General features: G+C 40.6%; 1 protein-coding gene across 1 annotated transcript in view; it reads left to right on the top strand.

Moving 5' to 3' along the window:
• Positions 1 to 20712, top strand: part of pbx3b (pre-B-cell leukemia homeobox 3b) — a 60268-nt gene that overhangs the window by 31293 nt on the left and 8263 nt on the right. Inside the window, 3 exon segments of the mRNA XM_028456990.1 lie at positions 15022 to 15263; positions 17058 to 17248; positions 18135 to 18270. Coding sequence (XP_028312791.1) covers positions 15022 to 15263; positions 17058 to 17248; positions 18135 to 18270 — 569 coding nt within the window.

Raw genomic sequence — 20712 nt, forward strand, 5'->3', positions numbered from 1 at the left:
AAAAGTAATTTGTCTGGATTTGTATGTTAAAAGTTCACCTCTCATAAAATATGTAAAAACATGGCTCAACTTTGTTATTTTAGAGAGGCAGGTTTTTTTTTTTTGTGCCACCGCTGTGTGCAGACTGCAGTAGCTAACTATAATATAACATTAGCTTACACCCACAAACTCAGCAAAAAATTGTTGAGCACAGAGCTTTAAGTGGAGATTTTGTGTTGTTAAGGGCATTCTTGTGTCTACAGTGGTGTTTACTCACATTGCCAATTAATTATTAATGCAGAAGCAGTGAGAGGTTACAGTGATATGGCGCTGAGGCTTTCCAAGCACTGCTACATGTGAGCAGTCAACACAGTGAAAGCTTCAAAGTAGCTTTCTGAAATGTTTCAGGCTCTCATGGAGCGGGCTTATTACAGTTGAAATGTTTTTCTAGGAGCCACAGTTATTCTGTGTGAATGCTCTTGCCTGGAAAATATGGGCTATTTATTTTGTGTGTGTGTGTGTATGTGTGTGTGTGTGTGTGTGTGTGTCTATATCAGACATGTAAACAAAGAGGCAGTCAGCACTTGCAGCTAACTTGGCTGGAGCCTTTCACAGGATTTGTTGGGTGAAAGAAAAAGAAAAAAAAACTGTGAAATTTCAACAAAGAGCAGAAGATCTGGGAATTCATACACACCAGTTAAAAAAAATACCTAATTTCATCATCCAACTCATCCCTGCTCACTTGCTCAGAGTTGAACTTTCAGACGGCAAATATCCACGCGATGAAAGTTTTAGAAATAAGAAACCAGACAATCATCAATTGGCAATCTGCTCTTTCTGAGGTTCTTTGTTGCTCGTCGAGCCCTCTTGATGACACCTCTGTGGATCTGCTAATGGAGGAGGACCTGTAAGGCTATCCCCTGGCCTTTGTCTGACCTCTCCATGGAGCTGAATTCTTCAGATGTTTGCAGGATCAAGTCACTTAATCTGTGGCACAGACTAGAGGTAGAAAAAAAGGAACTGGGAGGGAAAGCGCTGGAAATGGGGGAGGATGAGGAGGAGTGGGGGATGCATTGTAGCAGACAAGCGCCTCACACTGTCTGAAGGCAGAGCATTCAGTACTCTGAGTACAGAAGTGCAAATGTCTGCCTGTTCTGTTATGCACCATTGTTTCATACAGGGCTGGAGATAGACAGAAACAGTGTAGCAGCATCGCTCTGGCAGACGCAGCGTTTACTGCTCGACCATACACTCAGACATTAGTGAATATGGCTCATTAAATGGCACGGAATGTTACTATTTGACATAATTTCTCCTGTATCGTTGTTGTTAATGAAATCCTGTTTCTGTCTCCTAACTGCACTCCAGTCACTAGACAGCCATAACAGCCTTCCCATCATGCCTTTAAAAGTGGCTATTCATAATTTCAGGTCTGTGTGACACACAAAGAGTATGCCTTTACATGCCTAATGGTTTGCTGTAGTTGATGTCTCGGTAGGTTTTCACATATAAACGAAAATCGGAAAAAATTATTAAAAATTAGGCAAGGAGTTTTTTCAGTTTTTTTTCCAAATGGAATAGGAGTAATAATGTAAATAACTCCCAAACACATGCTGGTATTTGCCTCCCTTTGTGCTCTCCATCACCTTGATGAAACAATCCTTAAGAAATGGCTAAGAGAATGAGACCGATGACAAGCTGATTTTCCACCCTCAGCATCAGGCTGCTTTTACCACTTAATGTTCTCTGATAAAGTGTAGCACTGGAATAAACTAGAAGAGCCTCCACTCCTGACACATGTGACAGTATTTGCATCAATTATGCAGTCTACGGCTGCAGCAGGAGGGAGAGAGAGGAGGGGGGTTAGGGGGTGAAGAGAAAAGGGTTTGTGACAAGATGCAGAGGCGGGAATGGGAATTTCTCTTAAAAATGCGGTCTTTAGAAAATAACATTCAGGATCATTTACATGAACGCGGGCTGCAAGAGTGAACTCGACAAATCAGGAACAAAGTCTGTGGAGCATTTTGACACTAAAGACTTTGGCAAACATAGTGCAGTATAATGGAGAGTTCTTTGTCTGCTTTGGATTCACTGTGCTATGAATATCTCTGCTAAAGTGCACTGAAAGAGAGGAATAAAATAGGGATGTTGGAGTCCCTCACTGGTAAATTTACTGCAGTAAGAAGCTTTACAAAGCCTCTGAGCGGCACTGTGGAGAATCCTGACTCTCTACTTTCTCTGTGAGTCAGACATTCAAAAACAAAATGATTTTCTCAAGACAGCGTTCTTAAATTGATGACCTCAGATTGCATTTGATAGTTTTATATCACGCCGGCTAAGAGCGATTTGGCGAAATGCATGCATCAAAAGACATTTGCAAACCCATGAGGCCGCTGTTCCAATAAAACCCCCGTTGAAGAGGTAGATGCCTGTTTATTGGCAGAGGGAATAACTTTTAAACCGTGTCCTAGTTTCCACAGACTCCAGCACAGCATTTTATTTCACTGTGTCCAACCCTATTTCCCATCCTAGTTAAGCACACTTACAAATCTGCTGTGCCATGGTTTCTAACCTCTCACACACACACACACACACACAAACTCTCATCACAGAATCACATCACTGGGCCTGTCACTGTCTTTTATCTGTCGTCAACCTTCATCTGTATGGTTTATCTGTAGTGACACTATAGCAAAGTGCTTGACTGCTTTTTGCCAACAGACTGCAACACTTTGACTGTACTTAGTCATGCATTATTATGGCAGACTCCAAGCGGTGTGTGTGCAAACGCCTGCAGATGGTAGAGGCTGAACCATTTGGAAATGAAGGCTCACTGACAATGATGTTCATTGCATGAGTAAGTGTGAATGAACACAGGAGTGCATTAATGCGATGGTGCAGGATAGGGTTAAAAAAAAAAAAAAGAAGGGTGTCTATTCAACTAGCGTGAGGAAAACATAAGTGTGTATGATGTATAAAATCTACATCTGAGTCTTTGTTAGGTGGAGGCTTTTATATTGATCAGTCATTGTTTACACCAATCGATGGTGACTTGGTGAAAGACAGCCTCTTCTCCTCTGTGCTTGGCAGAGCTTTAACCCTCCGTGTTTTATGGCTTTGTTCTCTCTTCCTGTTGAAATACAGGTAACGTTCACTGTCACTTGTCACTTTCTCTTTATTTCAACAGATGACAAAAGCTTTCACACCAAGCCTCCCGCTCCTCACGCGGGTATTTTCAACAGATCCTCCTCAGCTTTTGAAAGATAAATGTTAACTTCATTCAACAGAAAGCTCATTCAGGGCTCATACAAAGCCTTCTTCTTAATGCTTTAAGGAAATGAAGAAACCATCTGCAAAATATTCACTCAGGGAGGGAGTGAATCTTATCTTTATTCCACATGACCATGCAGAGCCATATTCCTTTTGACATCATTATGGAAAACCAATTTCTCTTCCCTATCATTTCTGCTTTGCTGCATTACCACATCTATGCACTCACTGTTCTTTATTACAATGTAGGTGGCCTAGAGGAAAATATATGCATCAGTTCTTTGTGGCATAAAATATGCATATAGGTGGCTCATTTCATCTCCAATCTGTGTTATTCTTTTAAAAATTCACCGCTGCCTGCAGTCCCTCTTTAATATTTAATTTGACAACTTTTTAATCTGTCTTCATGTGATGATGAAGTAATCGTCAGCTGTCACAAAAAATGATTGAATTATACATCAGGGTTGAGGTGACTCATAGGTTGTAGGCTTGAATATGTGTTTTTGCTGTAATGTAAGCTTGTGTGTTCCATACACTGATTTATCGTCTCTTTTCGCCGCCGTTTTATCATCCGCGTCCAAGTAAAAGCATCTTGGTGTGTGTTGGATAAAAACAAATTATTTAAAGGTGTATTCATGTTGCTTTCCTTTATTAGCGCGAGCTGCAAATTAATGATAATGACTGCCTTTTCTTAGCTCACTCCTGATCTTTAACGATCACATAATATCCATCACGCTGCTAAACAATTAGCAGCAACGCCTCATGAACGAGCCACCAACAGATGCTCCAACACCCGCAAGGTGAATGTGGGTTCACTTTCTCCTCTCTGAGGTTCCCACAACTGGATCATTTTGGAAACAAATAGATAATGGAGCAACTTAAACGACTGTTGTCTCAGATGAATGATCTGCTTTGCCAGGTTCTCTGGCAATCTGGCCATGTGGAGTCCCCACTGTGGAACAGCATGGTACTGGGAGTTGTGGTAGCCAGTGCTCCCCATAGCCCCAGGCTACCTCTACCTTTGCTACGCTACTCAAGGTTAAAGTGTTCCCAGTTGGGTTTTTAACAGAGTTGGGAGCTCAAATCTGAATGGCTTTTCTTTTTTTTATTCACTATCTGTACTGTGATGTGAGGGAACCTGAAAAACTACCCACAACTATTTATTCTCAGGCCATTTTACATCTAAAACACAACCTCACCATTTTATCAGTAACATTTCCATAGCAGACCTTTAAATCCCGACACCCCTGCAACAGTCATAGAACGTAGCGGGGTAAGTGATTTGAACCATTTTACAGTGAGGATATGCTGTTTGCCGTACACGTGCAGCTTTTGCTGACATTCATTTTGTCGGAGCATTTGCGACTGCGAGTAACAATACACGGGGAGAAAAAAAAAAAAAAAAAAACGCCTGCTGAGCTCTACAGTGAATATACCTCTGACCCAAACCGAGGAACAGGAGATTTATGAAATCCACATGTTTAATACATTTCATTTTGTCCAAGGGATTTGTATTGCTTACCACAGTATTTTAGGCTCGAAATATTCAGTATAGTCACATCTTGTATTGTCTGAGGAGAATAAATCCTGTCTGCTGAAAATTTGTATTTTTGCACCTTTTTTTTTTTCATACCTGAACACACATCAGCCGGGCACTGTGTGCATTGTCTGTTGCATTACATTGTAAAAAAAAAAGGTGCAAGGTTTACACACATTTAATCTTTAACGCATAATCCTCGGAAAATCTGCTTCATAAATGAACGCGATAACCCTGCTATCAGTGCAGTGACAGAAACCAAGATAGGTAGGTAATTTAATAAAGGATTGACGCTGGCCCTGGTGTGATACAGTGTGTGTGTGACCTCTGTGTGTTCATTGTATCAAATAAAGCTGTGAGCACTGCTCGTGGAGAGTAATTCTTCCCGTTTTTGCGAGCTCATCTCGGGACATCTGTGGTGACAAACAGAAAGCACCATATGGATTAAAGCACAGCGAGGGTAGTCACTGAAATATTTACTTTCCCAAAGTGTTGACAGAGTATGAAAAAAAAAAAGGAGAACCTGGGCTGTGCTTCCCTCCTGTAATCAGGTTGCAGTTATCACAGTGAAGTGTTTGCTTACCTAATGGAGTTTCCACTTTGGGTGAGTTTATTTCACTGGCTTCCTTTTAGGATCTGCCTTCTCCCACAGTGAGTGCCAACCTACACAGGCTTACTTTATAGCGCTCGTGTGTTTATTCTGTCAGCGACAATCAACAAAAAACGACAAATTGATGAATTGTGTGTCAGTGAAAAGTCCTGTGAACGCACCATAATTGTGGACACCCTCTGCCGTAGGAAGTGTTTTGTTTATTTAGTGGCTGACCACATCAAGCCATAAATACTCCTCACAGGCGCGCTTGTTTTACATTTAAAATGCACTTGAGTGTAATGTTGACAGATATAGCTTGTGACGAGTGATAGTCAGAATGTATGAGCCCCCATAATGCTGCTGTCAACCTGTGGTAGAAGGCTGAAAATAAGCAGTTGGCCTCTGTTTTCATTCAGGAGAGTGCATGCAGCAGACAGCACGGGCCGTTCTCCGCTGTATTTATTGACTTGTTTTACTAGTCTGAAACGGTGCTTTTACACAGGCCTGCTCAGTCTTAAGACTCTCCAGACATTTACATTATTCCTGAGTGAGTTACACAAATGTATAAAGAAGCGTGTTAACATTTTTCCCCAACACTCTTTTTGCTTACATTCATAGATTTAGGCACCATTTTGTTATGCCACCATTTTAGATTTTCTCACTCTACTTACTTTTTTAAAAAAAAATCCTAGCAAGTTTTTTTTAAATCCTAGCAAGTTATGAACCATAATGTTTTTGTTTGTTTTTTTCTATACAAATAAAAAAGGGTATTATTAATTTTCAAGCTAAACATGTCCTGTGTATGCTTAAGCTGATTCAGTGCTATAAAAAAAAAAAACAGATTTTTCAACGCTCCAAAGTCATTTTTCGCTCGATAATCTGCACAACTGCAGCGGTAAGATAATGAATGCCAACACCAGAGTCACAGGCGACACTGGGATCCCCCCACCAAGCCTAAACCTCCACCAGTATTTACATGATATTTCATTTTAGAATAAACCTCTTTTCTCTCCCACTGTGAAGATATTGAACTCTCTCACACAGATGTCATCTTAACCAAAGCTTATTAAAAAGATGGACATCAAAGTTGTGGGTGCCCATTTATCTTATAGTGCTCTAATTGGCCACCACAGGCTAGAGAACAACTAACTCCAAAATAGGAGGCATGGAGTGGTTTGGCTGAAGTGGAGGATGTGTTAAGACCTCTCAGTAAATCCTTTAGAATGAGAACGTGGGCTTTTCTAAAAGGGGAAGGTGTTTCACAAATACATTAGGAAAGACGATATGCTGAATTCTCTCATGGCCACATGTTTGAGTTTCTTTGTTCAGCTTTGTTGTTTTTTTTCCCTCTTCCATCCCATACCTGTGATTTCAGTGTTTGACATATTTTCAGTTTTTTTATGTCATTGTAGATTTGAGGCACTGTGAAAAGGTCACACAGCACAGCAGCCATAATTCAGTTTATTATTATTATTATCCATCCAACCATCCATTTTCAGACCCACTTTGTCCTATCTCAGGGTCGAGAGGGTCTGTGCCTATTATTATTATTATTATTATTATTATTATTATTATTATTATTATTATTATTATTATTATTATTAAAGACTGGATTTAGTTCAGTATACCCCACAGGTTTAAGGTGAGCAGGCTTAATCGTCAATTTCTTTCAAATGTATTTACATTTGTTAGAATTCAAAGCCTTTATTTATTTATTTTTTTATTTTTTCTTTAAATTTCTTTTAGTTGACAAATTTTTTTAAATGACAAATACTTCAAAAAAACTTTTAACTTTAACAAAATATTGTAATTATTATTATTATTATTATTATTATTATTATTATTATTATTATTATTAGTAGTAGTAGTAGTAGTAGTAGTAGTAGTAGTAGTAGTAGTAGTAGTAGAAATAGTATTAGTAGTAGTAGAAATAGTAGTAGTAATAGTAGTAGTAGTAGAAATAGTATTAGTAGTAGTAGAAATAGTAGTAGTAATAGTAGAAATAGTAGTAGTAGTAGTAGTAGTAGTAGTAGTAATAGTAGTAGTAGTAGTAGTAGTAGTAGTAATAGTAGTAGTAGTAGTAGTAGTGTACTATTTAGTAATGCTTTTGGTCTTCCTGCTGTGCGTTAAGCCTTAGTAGTTAAAGTTACATGAAAAAGTAAAGTCGATGAAAACAATGATGAAAATTAATAGACGATGAAATGAACACTGGAGGTGAGTGATGTATTGTGTTTCCAATCAAGGTGCCAATAAAAACACAAAAACAAAGTCATTAATTGCTCACATACAGTAACCAAATGTTATCAAGAGCCGGTGCTCTCATTAACCTGGCACCTAATTATCTGCCTCCAGCTTCAGTCTTGACAAGCCCTACAGTGTGAACCATTGGCTTTGCTGTTGCGCTGTGTTGTGTCAGCACTCACCAGCTGTGGTGGAGGCACCATTAGGTACATGGAAGACAAAAGCTTGGTGCAGTAAAGGTTCCCTTTGTACGCGTTGCACAATGTTCCTCCAATTAATGCCTTCCTTTCCAATTAAATCTGTAACTGTTAATTATTTTAATTATGAACGTGAGCTCTCAGCTCTCAGCTCTACACCCCCCCCCCCCAATCATCCAACCTCTCCATCGCTGCTCTGTGGAGACACCGCAGGAGCCATTGTTGTTGCTTCAGTGGTGCCTTGTCTTTGCTCCAGTGAAGCTCTGGCAGGGAACTGGAGGTGGAGGGGGACTTAGTTCACATGACAGGGGTGACATGGGGGAGATTGCATGGTTCATCTTTGGTAAGTGGGTGAGGAAGTCACAGTTGAAGGTACATTAAGTTTAGCTTTGCAATCGTAATGCAAAGTTCGTCCTGGGAATAATTATCTTTAAAAAAAACACACACACAAAACTAATGCTGCTAAAAATGTCTTTATATTTTGTAGGTTTACAATAAAACCATGTAATAGCTCAAATATATATTATTTCTCCCAGCCAAATATGAACCTTTCCTGGTAGTTTCTATGCTATTTTCTGTTTTGAGATGAGGCGATATTATATTCTTGTGCCGATCGCTGAGAAAGGCTTGCGATGAATCCAAAGTGATGTGTTGAGTGTAAGGAGAGCTGAAAAAGAGTGGATGGCAAGCCGGCTGCCTGTTAAGTCTCTGCGTGTCTCAACATCCTCCCTGGCCTGCTTCTGTCACAAGCTGTTGTTTGGCCTGAACCTGATCTGCCCAGCTACTTCTATCTCTCCACTCTGCAGACCCAGCAGTAACCTGCGACAAAGCAGAGGATGCTTCCAGAAACGAGTATAGACACGCTTAACAGAGGATTCTGGAAGTAGTTGTGGTTTTGTGAACTTTATCAATCCTTACCAAAACATGCTAAGCGAGATTGGTCCATCAAAAACAGCGCGATACTTCTGTCATAACCTCAGATGCCTCGTAGCAGGAGTCCTCACACGCTAACCCAGCTAGCGAAAGATTCAGGCTTTACAATTCGAAGCTGAATTCTCTTCTACAAAAGACACTGAAGGAACGAGCAGCTCCTTATGCTTCAGGCAATGCAGCCTTTTCGTGGATACACTGCGAAATGTAAATGATGGACTGTCAACTCTCTAGCAGGAATGGCAGTGCAAAGAATAATCTCTCTGGCAGTGGATCATGGCTGGCTGTATGCAACGGATGCCGTTTCTTTGTTTACGCGAGCTTGTAGCCTTCACACTCACACATGCAGACATGAACACATCCACACGCACAGCTACATAGAAACACGTAGCTCTCAGACAAACTGCTTCAAGCCTATATCCTTCTTTAGAAGCGTACAGTGAAATATATGACATTAATAACCTGAATGGAATTTCTCTTTCTCCTCTAGCCTTTAAAATAATGTTGTTGTTTTACTTTGTGTCCAGATGAAGTTTTTGTCTGAGTATTTGCCTGGTTATTGGTGTGTACAAGACCTGCTGTGTGACCTGGTTTCATGCAATCTCCATCTTCTAATTAGGAGGCTGCAGAAAGGCTGGAATGAGGGGAGGAGTGATTAGTTGCCTTTGGGTATTTCATAAGTGGCTTTCAGTGTCACATTTGCATTATTTGCTTGGGGTCTGAATAGCAAATCAGCCTACCTTTGCAGCAAATTGAGGCTAGCAGCTAAAGACCACCAATACATGAAATATAAAATGAAATTGAAGAAAAAGGAATAATCAAATATCAACAACACAATATCAGGAGATGAAATAAAATTTCCCAAACAGTGTAGAGCTAGCGCACTTGCATGTTTTTATTACAATACATTTTGTAAATTAAGCGCCGTCACAGAATTCGGATACCCCTCAGAAGGACATTAGTGTTTTTGTGTTTATGGCTCATTCTCCAGTTAGCAGACCATGTGAAGCCCATGTTAGGGCCCCATGCTGTCTGTGTCCTGTAGGGTCAGTGGGTGTGCTGATCTGTAGCAGAGGTCCTGTCCACTTGTTTGGCCAGTCTCCCTAACCGCTGCGTGCTGCCCTCCACCGCCAGGCCCACTCAGCCATCAATACACCACTTGGCCATTTGCCCACATCAAGTCTTAGAGGATAGAAAACAAAGCAGCCACTCACACATTTCACATATAAACACACATATTACACATCACACACACATGCACTCATGATCACAGAGAGTGACAGTGGCTCTTGTTTACCCAGCCCTCCCACCCTCTCCCAGTCTCCTTTCATCTTCTCTCTCTCGTCTGTCATGTTGTGTGTCACTTCCCACAAATGTCAGTGCCACCGTGGGACAGTGATTAATTTTGGTGTGCCTGGCAAAATGTCTTCAAGATGTTTGTTTGGGTTGTCTTTACCCACCCCCATGTCTCTGCATGTCATGGGTAGACAGTGGCAAGCACCCAGTCTCCTCTTTGAGACGGGGTGGGGGGAAGCGGGTGCCTCGTCATCATCGGTGGACAAAGGCTACCTGAACTGACAGAGATCTTCTTTTCTGACCAATGCCCCTTTTTGTCAACCACACTCCACGACCACCACCACCCCCAACACCTCCGTGCGCTGTCTGTTTTGTGTTTGCTGGTTGTGTATGATGGGAGAAGTCTTGACCCAGTACTAGGGGGCTGTAACACTTCACTGTCAGTGCTGCTGATTAGCTTATCACTCACTACACTAGGAAGAAATACATCATCATTCCAGGCAGGGATTTCCCAGTTTAGTGTCCATTCACTACTTTTTTGGCCTTGTATCCCCACTGGAATAACATGCATGTCCACTAAACCCTTTTTTATTGGCTTACCACTAACGCTTCCTTCCTGTTTTCAGTAAAATTAGATCAGCTGCATGATTTGTGCGAAGGTAATCGTTGCTTTGAGAAGGGCAGATGTGTATTGTTACAGAAAAAGTCTATTTGAGAAATTCAGACTTATTGATTACTGCTGTCTGCCAAAATTATTTTCTCTACACAATCAACTGAAATTGGCCATTTTCTTTGGTCTGGCCTTTGTTTATCAAGTATGGTAATTATTCTGTCATTAACATTGGGAATAGTTAATGTGTATTAATGTGTTAATGGAATGTTAATTACTGTACATGCAAGCCCAGAGGCATTCTTTTAGATTATTTGTGCCATGTGGATCTAAGCCAACTTAAAAAAAAAAAAAAAAAGCCTTTAAGAACATTGATGAAAGAGGATCTTTATGTTTCATTTGTCAGAACAAAAGACATCCAATGGTAATTTGATCCAGCTGCCTGCTTCTTGAGCTGAAGGTTACTGATCCAGGCGCCACTACAAAGGAGATGATGTGAAGTCAAAGACTGGGAGCGCCACTGTAGTGACACTGGCCTCTTTGTGAAATAGATACGCTTAAGCGCTCTGTATTCTCTATAGTGTTTTGCTTTGGCAGTGAGTTTTTAATAACGTGGTGGATTAGAAGCCCTGGATCCCAAGTGCCAAACTCGAGTGAAAGCTCACCTTGGATGAGCCTCCATAAAAGGCTAGATGCCACGGTCCTCCTCATACCACATTCCCCATCCTCTCATTGTCTACTTCACAGCTTTAAGAGAGATGACCTTTGCAAATATTGACAGAAAATAAATTCTGTTTCGATTAGTTAGCTTTGGGAGACCTTTGTGGATCAATGCAATTAGATGAACAGAGTGCAGATACGTGGCTGGAGCTGCTCTCAGAAGGCACTGTGCTGCAGAGGGGCTGCACAAGGGTCAAGGTTACTCTTAAAGAACAGGACGTCTTAGAATCTTTCAAAGACCAATGTTGTGGGGTGTGGGAAAACAAAGGTTCAATCACCTTATTTCTACACACACAAAGATAAGTCAGACATAATGTGTGTCTATTTAAAATATGAAGATTTATTTTGCTGTACATCACTTTCCAAGCATTTATAGTCGAGTCAGAGCAGCAGAATAAGATAGAGATGCTCAGAGCTCCCCTTTTACCCTACTGTAGGCCACATTAACCCAGCAGGGCTCTGCCTTTATGGATCTCCTGCTCACACTTCAGTGATGAGAGTAAACAAGCAGCGGGCCAAAGGTCAGCTAAACCCACAGAATAAAAGAGGGCACTGAGGGGAAAAGAGGTGGGAGGAAAGGAGAGTGGCCCCAGGCAGTGCTCAGATCACTGTCATGGCTTCAAGCAGGGGATGATGTATGAGACAACTGCCATGAACCGGAAATGATTATAAACAGAGACCAGGAGGGAGTGTAAGAGAAAAAAAAAAGAACGGCTGCATTGTCTTTATCTGTCAAATTTGTTACTTGGCGGGATCAGATAATGAAGGTGAAACCTTTAAAACGTGGAATAAAGAGCCATCGCTGAATGATGGGGATGGATTAATCACAGGCTCTCCTTTTGTTTTCCAACAAGGACAAGAGAAATGAGCGGCAGTCATATATGCAAGTACATTTACCAGCTAACTCTCCTGTATTGTTTAATGACAAGTGAGACCAATTAGACTAGGGGCAGTTCATAAATGTGCTTGAGTAATTAAATGAAGCTGCAATTTGAGAAAGAATATGGGAAAAAAAACATGTAGAAACGTTTTTATTTATTTATTTTTTTAACTCGTAGGTTCGTGTTGCTGCACATCAAGGTGACATGACACCCGTAGTTTTCCTTTGCTCTGAGATTAGTCCCACTTTGACTGTGGAGGTGGATTAGAGTTTAACTCGGGTGCCCAAACTTATTTTAATACCCATATCATCAGACAAAGACGGGATAAAGGTTTGAGCGGGAAAAGCAGTATTGCAGTGCTCGGAAGCGTGACTGTGGAATTGCGAGTTACTATACAGATTTGTCAACTGCACAGCAAATTAAAGATTGTATCTCACTCCATCTTATATTGAGGAAGTTGTGTGTGATGGGACTAAGCATATGAAGCAGAGAATCCATAATCTTTCGCTTCTCTAACAAAGGAGGCAGTGAGACAGACATGATTTTTAATTTTTTCAATTTTTTTTTTTTCAATTCTTATTTATCTGCAACAGGCTGCATGCCATCTCTCCCAACATGTGTTATGCATGACCAGCCAAAGCTACTGTGGCACAAATACACCCTGGTGGACTCCTGCAGGGTCTTCTGCTTCTTGGAGCTGCACCGTAATCATTTTTATCCTGCTGATTTCCCAAATAGAAATAGACACGTATGATAAAAATGTCACGGCCACTCCACATGGCAGTGGACTAACAGGATTACATGTCACTTTCTAATGTCTCGCTCTGTTTTCCTTTCCTGTGAATGGTCGCAGTATTGCACACAGGAACTTTGTGGTAATATATGGTAAGAGACAAGCAGCTCTTTATGGCCTGTGATTATTTAGTTTGAATGAAACCAGTGATTTATGCCCATTTAACTGAAAAGCCCTGTAAGTTCCCCAGCTGCATTTCCCCTGGATACAGAGTGAGTGGAGTGAAAGTGACAACTGGGTTTGGTGTGGAAATGTACGCTGCGTCCCAGAGTTATATTTAATATACCTGACATGAAAAACGTGCCTACCTACTTACCACCACCCACAGCACGACACGAAGCAAAGATCGGCCTGCTGGGCGCATTTTCAACCAGAGAGTGGAAGTAAATACTGAATTAGGAAAATATGAACCACTATGGCAGATAAACTCCCCTCTACTAGAGGATATTGAGCTATGCAGCCTGGCGTCTGTTCGGTCAGCATTTGGATCATGTGCTGTTAAGTTCCATACTCCACAAACTGGAATAGAAACAATCAAGCCTGTCCAGAACGATAGCTTTGGGTGGAGTAGCGCGGATGTGGATGAAGGTTAGTGGAGCAGTGGCGTTTTGTCCACATGGATGGCTTGGCTCGCCAAGCCTGATGGAGCCTCGTCCAGCATCTCAATGTCTCCAACACAAATAGCCACATTCATCCACTCCTCTCACACCATTACACCTAAAAGACTCAAAGCCAGCCGATCCATAAATAGAGGCAAATTTGTTTTTCAGTGGCACTGCAGTCGAACAAAACACCATCAGGGATGAAAACATTGAAGAAGTGTTTGCAATTTTCCCTTTTTTTTATTCTGAGCCGTTTGGACGAAAGATATGAGAAAAAGCCGTTTTTTACTTGTAAAAGCTTGTGTGGATGATATCCAGAGTTAGTTGGCCAAAGCATGGTTAAAGGGCTTTTGTGATTGCATGCCTACTAGCTGGCACAATGGAGCCACTAATCTTCCTATTTAGAAACCACAGGCTGACCATATCTTAATGAAGCTGTAATGAGCTGTTGAAAAGCCCCAAAATGAGAGAGGGATTATTGAATTGAAACAACTCTGGTAATCATAACCTTTGAGTAGCCACTCAGTATTTACTGGCCATTGAATCACTTTTTTATCCACTTGCTGAACTGAAATACTCTAGCTATTTTCCCTCTATAATTCTGACCTGCAGTGTGTGTGTGTGTTTTTTTTTGTTTTTTTTTGTTATTCGTTCCCTGAAAAGACTGCCTGTGTTGCTGCACAGCCAGTGCTTCCAGGTGTGCGTGCATGCTATCTGCTGTGTGATTATGACTTGCTGACAGGCTGGAGAGACAGAAAACAGAGGAAATAAACAGCAGGAGATAAGAACAAAAACACAACTGGTGAATAAGTACGTTGCAGAGGCTTTTCTATGCAATGTTCTTAGTTCATTAGTGTTTTTTTTTTTTTCTTTAATACTGATTAATCAGGTACACAAGTTAAAAACAAAACAAATAAAAAAAAATTCTGAGTTGATAGAAACAAGTAAAACAGACAGTTCTTGGAGCTCCCAGTATTCCTGGTGTGACACCTACTCGAGGTATAGTTTTCTGTTTAGCATCCTTTCACAGAGTAGAAGTGCCACTTCACCATTGAGCATTTGTCAGTTTATGGATGTTGCTGTCATGTCAGCCTCCCCGTATCCACAGTGTGCAGCGCACTGTGTAAATAAAAGTGAACAGGCATAGACATGGGCGACAGGAACATTGCACCTACACAGCAGACGCTCAGTTCACAGCTACAGGGGGATCATCACAGCGTAGCAGACTAGTTATAATGCTATTTAACAATTCAGTATGGTCTTGTTTTATCTCTTCAATTTTTTATTTATGGGTACCATTATATTTACTAGTCCTAATATTTCCCTGGATGGCTTCAGCTGAAATTGTGAGCTTGTTTTATGTGTCGCTGCAGGTCTCAGCATCCGTGGTGCCCAGGAGGAAGACCCCCCGGACCCTCAGCTCATGCGTTTAGACAACATGCTGCTGGCAGAGGGTGTGGCTGGACCAGAGAAAGGAGGTGGATCTGCCGCCGCTGCAGCCGCCGCTGCGGCCTCGGGTGGAGCGGCCGACAACTCCATTGAACATTCCGACTATAGAGCCAAACTGACCCAGATCAGACAGATCTACCACACAGAACTGGAGAAATATGAACAGGTGAGGAGGGGATATGCTTTGTTTTCAACACATTCCTGATAGTTTTATGTTTCTTTATTTCAGGGACATTAACTCTATAATGCAGAAAAAGCTTAATGTTTCACATTTGTTCAACACTACAAAAAAAGAGTGTATGGTAAACAATGTAGGATATTATTTTTAAAATCACATACCTTAAAGTTTGGGGATCTGGTACAATTTAAGACTGCACAGATAATGTATGAAGCAAAAAAAAAGTGCTACTTGTAAAAAAAACTGTTCACAGACAGAGAGGGGGGTTATAACTTTAGAGGGAAACTAAACTTGAAACAACAGTATGCGCAGACTAATTTAAAAAGTACGAGTATTTCCATTTGTGAGGTGGTTTTGTGAAACGATCTTGATGAATTAACTATAAATATAATGCAGTTTTTGAAAATGTACAAAATATTATTGAAAAGTACAGAAATGAAGGAGAATGTAAATCTCACAGACGTTAATGGCACATGTTAATTTTGTTTGTTTTTCTTATGTTTTTCTTAGTAGCTCAATTACAGTGTTTATTCGTATTGTCCATCGAGTTTATTTCATTGAATTTTGCATTTTTTTAATGATGAAGAATGTCCCTTGTTGAAGGAATCAAATGTAATATATTGAAATTGACTTTTTTATTTTATAGAGTTTTCTGTTGAGATTTGTTTATTTGTTTTCATTTTCATCAATTTTTTTTTTAGGGATGTCCTGATACAACTTTTTCACTTCTGATATGATACCGACATTTCAGCTTTGGGTATTGACCGATACCGATATCGATCCGATGCGATATCAGCACAAATCACACATACTTGTATTACTTATTTTGTGGAATGTTAGAAAGGCTTGATCAAGTGATGTTACTCAAACAGAGAACAATAGTCAACAATTCAAGTTTACTTCAGTTATTTTTTTACTGAGGGCGGGGACAAAAACAACAAAAACTTATCGGAGCGCTTTTATTGGAGATTTTAGATGCAGTCCGAGAAATTATGATATTATATATATGGGATCGATATGTGGACCATTTGAGATGTACTTCAACAACACGGAACAGCTTTGTTGGTTAACTTGCATTTAATCAAAATCTATACGCTATTATCCTTGTTAAACAATCCCTGCAATTGCTGCAAAGCTGAGCACAAAGTGGTGGCCAAGTCATATGTGTTCAAATTTACTCTGATCAGCTTTTTCACTTACATCCCCGAGACTGCCATTATACACGGGGGCATTATGGGTGAAAATGGAAGGTATAACAGTGATGCCTCAGCAAGCCGGTGAGCTAAATTAGACTAATTTACTCTGGGCTCTCAGAGAGGAGGTGGGTACGTGAGGGCACACCACACTTCGCCTAGAGTAAATGCATCTTTCTTAAGGGCGTTTCCAGGTTTTAATTATCTAAATGTAAATACTTAACGAATTTTACTGAGAGTAATGAGCTAAACTGTGCACTACGTAAATTAGTTATCGTAATTAATCATGTATGAACCACTGGTTTAACGAAAAGCTGTTTGAATTCACTCTGCACTACACAAACTGCCGATCTGCATTTATTCTAAGATGACCTCACCGATACTGCCATTGAAATGATTACCAAACTGTGCACTCAGTTGTTGTTTTCAGCATGAGGAGCTTGTATATAATTAGCTTGTTTAATATATGAAATGTTAATGAAACTTGAGAGTATCACTCATGCAGCTTGGGACATGCAGGGTTTTTTTGTGGCTGTGACTTGGGACCCTTTGAGTGCTCATTTTGCCTGTTTTGTCACTCTCTTGGCAGGCATGTAACGAATTTACTACCCATGTGATGAACCTGCTGAGGGAGCAGTCTCGCACGCGGCCCATCTCTCCGAAGGAGATTGAGCGCATGGTGGGAATCATTCACCGTAAATTCAGCTCCATCCAGATGCAGCTGAAGCAAAGCACCTGTGAGGCTGTCATGATCCTGCGTTCCAGATTCCTTGATGCCAGGTTGGTGGATTGTGTGTTTGTTTTGCTATTTTTGCACCTCATATAATGTATTCCTAATAGAAAGGTAATTTTTTTTAAATCATCCTGGTCCAAAAGTTGTCACACATTTTCAGCATGGCACGCATGCAACATTTTAATTATGTTTTGTCCATTGCGTTATCCGTTTTTAATGCTGCCCTTCCATCTGCAAACAGTTAAGACTAAGTGTAATGGTAAAGGATGGAAGGAATGTCTTGTGCAGGTGTTGTGGATTACTGTAATCACTTGCACTGTGGTGCGGTTTGGTGCTCTGCAGAGAGCAACCCAAGTTTGAGCCAAACAAGCCAAGAGGAAGCACATTTGCTGCCCACTGCTTTGTGTGACCGCAGTAAACAAGGCAAAATAAGCAAATGCTCAACAACATGATAAGTAGTGCCCTTGGGAAGGAGGGGACCCAGATCTCGTTAGAGTTTGCTTGTTTCTACCAGAGTTCCCTGAGGCTGTGGCACTTCAGGAATGATGCTCAACTGTGCATGCCGTGATTTCTATAATGCACCGAGATGCACTCCGACTGGGCTTTGCGCCCACACGTCCACTGGACTAAATTCTCCACATTACACGCTTGGACTGGAGATTACAGACCAACAGACCAAATTAAACATTGTATGTGTTTTGTGACTGTGTTTTTGAGCATGCTTGTGTATGTGTCCATGCCATTTCTTTTCTTGTTGACTAGACTCTTAAAGCCACACTAAATAATCTTCTGTCCTTGGAGCCCATCCCTCATTATTTTCACCATTTATGTGTGAGATTGATTGTTACATTTTGAGTAGTTCAAATGGTTGAGCAAATTCTGGCCTCACTAAAAGGATCGCTTGGCCTTTCTCTCGTTTTACTCCCCACTCAGGCGGAAAAGGAGAAACTTCAGCAAGCAAGCAACAGAGATTTTGAACGAATATTTCTACTCGCACCTCAGCAACCCTTACCCCAGCGAGGAGGCTAAAGAAGAGCTGGCCAAGAAGTGCAGCATCACTGTTTCCCAGGTTGGTAGAGCTCATCTAACAGTAGCTGGTGGGTAATCAAGATGGGATAGCCTAGAGGGATTGTTACTGTAGGTCACACCACCAAGACACAATGTCCTCGGCTAACCTTGACATTGTGACTGCCTAATGATGCTTCAGTCAAGGCTGGTAACAGTCAGTCAGAGCAGGGCCACAGGGAGGAGAGGCCTGTATCATCTTAGCCTCAATCAAAGCACTATGTTCTCCTTTCTTAGCTGCCTGGCGCTAAGAAAGTCCCCATCCACCATGTGTGTTTTTCTTTGTTGCAGGTCAGTTTCTCAGGTCCTAAGATAGGATATGAAATACAATTTGATCCATTACTTTAAGAAGAGCTCTAAAAACCTTGTACATCTAAACACTGGTTAATTGTATTCATTGGTATCCTTGCAGGCGTTTGTTATTTCTGTTTCTGTTTTTTTAACACCTAAACTTGTGACTTACCCACATAATGTGTATTTATATACATATATATATATAATCCTTCCTCATTTGGTAAACCTGAAGACCATTTCTCTCATACTTTACCTCCACATCAAAAGTACTGTTATCCTGTTCTCCTTTTTTCTGCAATGTTTGTCAGATCTATCTAGATTTTTTATCCTCTATTGTTTATGCTTTTTCTCATGACACGATATCAGAGAAACATGAATCTATACAATAATCTGCAGTGTTTTTTCTGTGTGGGGAGGGGGTGTTGAGGGGTTTTTTTGAGTGTAGTCGTGAAGAGTAAGATACTGTAAAAGCCCATTCTTTTTTGCCTTCAGGGGGTGGGAAGCACCATCACAGTATCACAGGTATGTCATGACTTCTCCTGATACAATGTTTTCAGTTTTTTTTTGTACCTCCTCTGTTTATGTATGTAAAGTGTCACAGTTTTCCACTGCACAGAACGCCCCCTTCTCCCCACCACACACACACACACACACACACCACTGGATCAACACTGATGTTGTAAAACAATATTAAAGTTGATTTTACAATGAGTGGATGAGAATTTCTTAAAGTTACATCTCTCTGTCCACAGCCTAAGTTCAATCTTTTAAATGTTTACACTGTACCCATACAACTACCATATCCTGTGTGTACAAATGTGTCACATGTATGCATACTTTTGTCTACCGCACTATTTTTGTGTTTTCTTTCACAGCTACTAAATATCTGGTCAATTGAATTATATGATAAAGCTCAAGCATTGCCGAGTATAACATTTTGACTAAGAATTTCATAGTTTAGCTATAACGTATTGCAAACTGTGCAAGAGGCTTTCCCCTTATTCTCGTTGCACATCTCAGTGCAACATACAGTGATCTGTCAATCACCTGGGATTGCACTTAAGGTGTTCAACCAGGTTATAAAGCTGGCAATGCCATCCCTCAGGCTGCCCTCCTACAAACTCCTCTTAACTGTGTGTTTTGATCACTGTGTGTTTTTACAAAAAGAGCCATGCTCCATTGTCTGCTTGTGTTCCAGAACAGGTCACTGTGCCAGTCCCCATGAGAGCAAATCAGTCCATGCAGACATTAGAAGGCTTTTAGAAGTTCACTTGAACTCATCTCAGTACCCATTAGAGGCACGCTCTTTGGCAAACAGAGGCCGAGGCAGACACTCTTATCGACTTGTTCTTAGTGCTTTAGCTCATTTTAGGTGAGGAAAAAAAAGTCAGAGGCTTGCCATAATGCTGGGCGCACCATAAGTGAGTTATCCTTCACTGTGGCCATCGCTCTCAGAGTCACAAACATCTAACTGTGGTCACACAGAGGGTTCGGCTCAGTCATTCATCAAGTGCTTCTAAACTCTTGCACTTCTCTCTTGTTTGCACAATCAGTTCATTAAGTCAACACCCTCCGTGGTGAATGTTATGCCAATAGCTCTCTACAGATTTGCTCGATACATCATCCGCATTGAAATACCCTGTGTCGTTTTGCACACAAATCATTTAAAAATGCATGTGATGCTGCTTAGCACCCCCCCCCCCACATAAACACATTTAGATTTTTGTGCATTTTTATGAATCACAAAACGTCAGATGACCCCAACATTGTGCACTGAACAAAGTCAGTAAAAACCTGTCATTATCTAGCTTTGTCTGCGTTTTTAAAGAAAACCTGCTTGTTTAATGTTTTAAAATTAACTAATTAATTATCCTATTTTCAATTTCTTTTTGCACTAAGATTGAAAATAGGGCAGTTTGTAGATCCGAATAAATGTAACATATACAAATATATTGTTTAATGTTATTCAAAAATTTTTCAAGTGTGGAAATTAACTTTCAGAATTTGTGTTGTATTAAATACATTTTTAGAATTGCAGATTATTTTGATGCAAATTTGAGCTACAGCCTCATAGCAGTGAAAGCAAACATAACATAATAATTTACCTGTAATTAATACATAATACAGTGTTTAGTATGTCTTTCCTGCACTT

The sequence above is a fragment of the Gouania willdenowi genome, chromosome 9, assembly GCF_900634775.1.
Source record: "Gouania willdenowi chromosome 9, fGouWil2.1, whole genome shotgun sequence".
Taxonomy (NCBI): Eukaryota; Metazoa; Chordata; class Actinopteri; order Blenniiformes; family Gobiesocidae; genus Gouania; species Gouania willdenowi.